At 45.5% G+C, this 5,494-nt stretch overlaps 1 protein-coding gene across 3 annotated transcripts in view; it reads right to left on the bottom strand.

Annotated features, from left to right (window-relative positions):
• EMB2421 (FAD/NAD(P)-binding oxidoreductase family protein) overlaps positions 1 to 5,494 on the bottom strand; it is a 127,559-nt gene that overhangs the window by 81,372 nt on the left and 40,693 nt on the right. For all 3 annotated transcript variants that reach the window (XM_087383686.1, XM_087383685.1, XM_087383687.1), the window contains one exon: positions 2,388 to 2,435. In XM_087383686.1, the coding sequence (XP_087239812.1) occupies positions 2,388 to 2,435 (48 nt within the window). The remainder of the gene's footprint in view (positions 1 to 2,387; positions 2,436 to 5,494) is intronic.

Below are 5,494 nucleotides of genomic sequence, written 5' to 3'. Positions count from 1 at the left end.
GGAGGGAATGCCACACACACATCTCCACTTGGATGCAAGGCTTCATCAACAAAGTGCAAATAGTTCCTATGATAGGATATTTTGTCGTATGCCGTGACCCCATCGTGAACCCTTGTCCAGGGATAGTCAGGCACAAGCTACGTGGATCAGTCTCTCATCCTTAGGTCAAGTTAGAATGTCATTCCTTGTTCACTAGTACCCACTGGAGAACATTAGGTTAGTGTTTATGTCTTAGGGTTCTAGGTAGGTCTAGGTCTCAGCCTTGGATAGGAGCTCAAAAGGGCCCCCTCAAGGCTAAGCCAATGAGCTCCCATCAAGGGAGAATCGACTGGGGGAAGGGATGCCTTTATAGGCTGTCCAATGCCCCTCCCTAGGCTGCCTTGTATGGGGCAAAGGGCCCAACCAGCCAACCCAAACCAACTGACTAGACGTTGGCCAGTTTGGGGCTGGTTGGCTCACCCCACATCCTCCTGTATAAAGGGGGGCTGCAGCCCTCAGTCCTCATTCAGATCCAGCCTTCCCTACAGCCTTTAGCCCCTCCAATGGAGCCTAGAGCACCTCTAGAGATCCCCTGCACAGCAGCAACAGTTAAGATCAGCCTCTAAGGGAGGAGTACACGCAGCACTACAGCCGGGGTTTGGATCAGCGAACAGAAGAAGATTTGGTGTCTGTTTCAGCAGCTCTTTTTACAGTTTCTTTTACAATTTTCTCAGCTCACTCACAGCTCTTATCACTCTGCTCTCAGTTCATATCTCAGCTCTCTTTTAGCTTCCACTACTCTCAGATTTCCGTCTTCCCTTCATCTCTCACACTCACCCAGCTCCATTGCATGCCCGAGGACAGCACAATCCTCTTCAATAGCCTTGCACAGTGGTCCACATCTTCCGTGTGGGCAGCGTGGTTTTGGTCGAGATTTGCGGGTCAGCTCACCGTATCGAAGGGTCATCCTCACAGTTGTCTCTCGAGCTCTGGGAAGGAGTGTCATTTGTATTCTTTTGCAGTTCTCCAAGATGTAAAGCAAATTCCTTCCTAGTTGGGGAGGGGGGCCTTCAATGGGTACAAGGGCCCAATCTGGTGTCGTCCACATTCCCTCTCTAAACCCTACACTCTCCCTCTATCTCTTATGGTGCATACACCTACGCCTCGCACAAAGGTTTAAAGAAGGTCTTGCTGCGCATTACACAATCATTCACCGTTGCATGTTACACCTATGCCATTTTTAGTTCATTTGTAAGACAATTTTTTAGGGGCTGGTTGTGGTTACTAGCTGTTTGGAGATTCGAGAAGTGTTGAGTGCTTTGAGGCGTTAGGGTGATATTGCAGAGACTTGTTTAGGGCGCCACCCTAGTGCTTGGAGAGGAGAAATGAACATACATAAATTCACATCTATGTGTGTCTCGCATTTTCGATCGCGGCCCTTCAGGCTCCCTGAGGTATCCGTCTTATAGAATGTGCTTCTTAGCGGCCCTGGGGGCTGCCATGCCTCTATTGCATGGTGAGAAGCCCTTCCAAGGGCTCCTACTAGAGAAGGCACAATTAGAGCAGTGGCAGAGTCTAGGTTGCACCTAGGAAATGGCGCAATCCAAAGGAAGAGCTCAATGGCATCCAACCCTCTACAGCAGGTATGAATGACTAGGTCCAACAAAAGGGCACACGGTGGGAGTGAGGAGAATCCCTGGGAGGGAAGGGAATCCCACACCAAGCATGGAGGGGAGACAAACAAGCTGAGAGAGAGCGGGGTGGCCGGGCATAGACGTGAACATAAGCTGCAAAAGGTATCCTTAGTAATCTCAAAACAGGCAACTAGCCTAGGTAACCTAAGTGTGAAAAGATAGCTGAGGAAGCCTCATCTTGTAGTATTAAACTATGTCTGTGACTGCCCAGCCAGATCTAGCCCTAGTAAACTCCTCCAAAGTACCTCTTTTGTAAAAATGGGCGAGTCATTCAGGAGAAGCATGTTATCTTCCATCTAAGCAAGATATGGGCTTTAAGTAAGGTTCTGTGGAGTAAAATTAATTGTGGTGGCAAACCAAGTAACAAAGATACCCGAGAGTGGAAAAGAGAAAATGTTTCAAATGGAGGTGCTTCTGTGTAGCATCGGGTATTGTGCATGACGCAGGACTGAGAATATCAGAAAGACATTTAAATGTATTTCATCAGCCCTAGAGTGAGATTATTAGAAAGGCATTCAGATCTATCTTGTTAATCCTTCTTCATATAACATCCACATATAACATCCACATATACAGTGAACAAAAGAATGAAAATGTAACAGTAGGTAATTTATCATAAAATATCCACTCATTAACATAGAACTTTGAATTACATCTCCTGTGTCTCAATTCCGCATGGTTGTAATTGTGATGGAAAAAGAGCTTTTAACTTGCCTCAATTGTGAAGTCCTCGTAGCGCTGCTGAGGTGGATAGAAGGGAACCTGTCGTAAAGTAACAAGCAGGACATTATCTATATAGCACACAACCTCCTGTTTGGTTATATATCATAGTACATTCTTGGAACAACTGACACAAAACACATAGAAAGATATGAAACTATCTCAACCTTACACCTTTCGCCAGGCAATCCAGTAGCTCTCATAGTTTTTCAATATATTCAAGCACTTGGTTTTGGTTCACATACTTAGATGAGCTTACAAAAATGAGATTTTCTCCAATTTTGACAACATTTGCTTGCTATGCATTCTTGAAATCATCTGATAAAGAATGCATTTATTTTCTTTGCAGGTCAGTAAAAAGGAACCCAAAAACAGATTCTTCAGCTTGTCATACAAGTTGCTTTTCTTTCTTTTTGCCAAAAAGAGACTTCTATTAAGTAAGAAAGAAACTCGCTAGAGCAAGCTCTGTGCGAAAATACAACATGCTAAGCATGTAATAAAAACACCTCAGAGGAATGAGGTAGAAAGAAACCAAGGCTGAGGCTGAAAATGCCAACTCAACCCTGTAGAAGTCTCATCAAAGAAGGGAGAAACCCAAATCTGTAAAATATCCTCCGTGAGGCTCTCCTCTGCATAAAAAGCATCTGGAATCCTGACACTGGCAGGACGTCCTCTCCGATGAGGCTCAAGAATCTGCAACACCACTAGAAAATGATCTAAGGTGGAAACCCCAGTAGAAATGCATACAGATCCTCCTCTGTCAAGAGCCCAATCGTCTACATAAAATCTGTCAATACATGCATGGATGGGCATGTGTATTCTCATGTTCGACCAAGAATACATGAGTGACTGTGGCATAACATGAAAGGCATCATCCAACCAAGTGTCCTTGCCACTGTACTGAAAAAGAAAGGCATCCCAGGCTGCCCTCTCCAAAGAATGAATTCCACCCTGTCTCCCTCTCTTTTTGTCTGATGGCAACTCAGCCATGTTAAAATCGCCACTAATGATCCAAAAATCTCCAATGGGGGCCCAAGAGAGTAACTCCTTCCAAAAGGAGATCCGCTCCCCTCTGTTGTTGGGAGCATAAAGATTGAGAAGACCAATCTTACGCCCTCCAATCAAAATAATGATCCATTGAGCTCCAGAGGGGGAAATAATACCATGACCAGCAACCAAGGGGAGAATAGAGGGAGAGACCGAAATGCAAGTACCTCCACTTGTGCCCATAGCAGGCGACCAGAAGGTATGTCCTAAAAGCAGTTTGCCCGATTTAGAGCAATCACTCGCATCCAACTTGTGTTCCTCGATAAAAAGGATATCCATTGCACCTCCAGTGACACCTGGATGAAGTTGATTCCGGATCAGCTGCCTACGGCGACGGTGTGGAACTCCGCCTAGGCCCTGTATGTTCCAACTAACTATCCTCATCGACGGGAGGATGCTGGATGGAAAGGCTTACCCGACCTAGTAGAGGAGACCATCTTCCCCTAGGCCGAAACACTCCTGCTGAGGGCAGGAAACTCAAAAGGTGAGAGGATCCCCATACCTGCTGAAGGGGAGGCCCTATCAAAAGGGATCCCCATGACCGGGACCCCTAAGGTGGAGGGCACAAACTCATCATCCATGAAAGTCGCCGACTCTGCCAGTGCCGAAAAAGAGTTCCTCATAAGCAAGTCTGGCCGAGGAGTGCGAAGAAGACCTACACTCGTGGAAGATGGAGGAGAAGGACCTGCTAGACCTCTATCAGCAGAACTGGAGCTAGGTGCTGAGGAGGCCTGAGGTTGGACTCAAGAGGAATCTGGAGTCCTCATATGTGCCTGCACTTTCTCGGTCGTCATGACTGCGGTAGGAACAATTTGCGGGGAAGAAGTGCCTGTAGTGTTCCAGACGATAGAGTGGTCAATGTCCCTCTTAGGTGGAAGATGTTGGGGGCTAGATCAGCTGAGAGTTGCTGCAGTAACTCCTGCACGTCACTATCCTCAACTTCCAGCCCATTACTATCTTGTGTTTTGGCTAGAAGCATAGATGCCACAAACACCTTTGAGATCCTTAGCTAGTCTTCTTACAGATATGACAGCTAACTTAAGTGATGTAACGCCAGCTAATGTGATAGGCTTACCATCATGAATGAACTTCGTTAACATCTTGTTCAGGTCCAGGAGAACTCCCCCAATGATTTCATCCACTCACATCCCAAAGCCACATCAATAGGGCCCATCTCAAGAACAAATAGATCACCCACAAAGATGTAATCTACAGATGATTGGATACTAGTGGCTGAGCAACATTGCTGGGAAGGGAATGCTATCCACTAGCCACTTCCACTTTAATACCCCAATCCATGATAGTGGGATGCAACCTCACAGCTTGGATAGACTTTGAGCTGATGAAATTATTTGTGCTTCCACTGTCACATAATATGTGGATAGGCCTGTTTTATATGAATCCCTTCAAACAAAGAGTTTGAGCTCCTTTACAGCCGATAATAGCACCTTGACATTATGCTGAAAAATTCAGCCCATGCATCAGAATAACTCTCAACATCCTCTTCACAAGAATGTGCATCTGAAAATCTCTCATCAAGAGAGTAGTCATAAGAACATCAATATTTCATTGCTGACCAGCACATGGACATTTCGCTTGGGAAGTAATGTTTTTTCTGAGTGCTCACTTGCTGAATGACCAGGGTCAAAGGGATATGAACTAACCCTTAGCAACTTCATTATCCTCATACTTACTGTCGTTTACACAGTCATGAAATTCGATTTTTGTTACAGCTTCATCAGAAGCCGAGTCCACATCAACCTCTATAATCATGCTAACTTTATTAGCCTTGCATTTGCTCCTATGATCCAGGGATGATTTCTCCCCACAAAGCTACCATAGATTCTTTTTTTTTTCCTTCCTCCATAAGAGCTTGAGAGAGATGTTAACTAACTTCTCTTTCTTGTCCCCCATATCTTCCCCATTTGGAAAATCCTAGCCTTGTGAGCTGCCAAACCATTGGAATGATAGGCTCTCCTAGCAAGGGACATAAAACCCACTGGGTCAGCTTCAACGGGATCATCATCAGAATCAGGGTCTGCTATAGCCTCTTT

Source organism: Dipteris shenzhenensis, chromosome 13, assembly GCF_047967505.1.
Source record: "Dipteris shenzhenensis isolate YYH24624 ecotype China chromosome 13, Dip_SZ_1.0, whole genome shotgun sequence".
NCBI classification, from domain to species: Eukaryota; Viridiplantae; Streptophyta; class Polypodiopsida; order Gleicheniales; family Dipteridaceae; genus Dipteris; species Dipteris shenzhenensis.
Note: the sequence above shows the minus strand (reverse complement) of the source record. Positions and strands in the feature narration are given on the sequence as shown.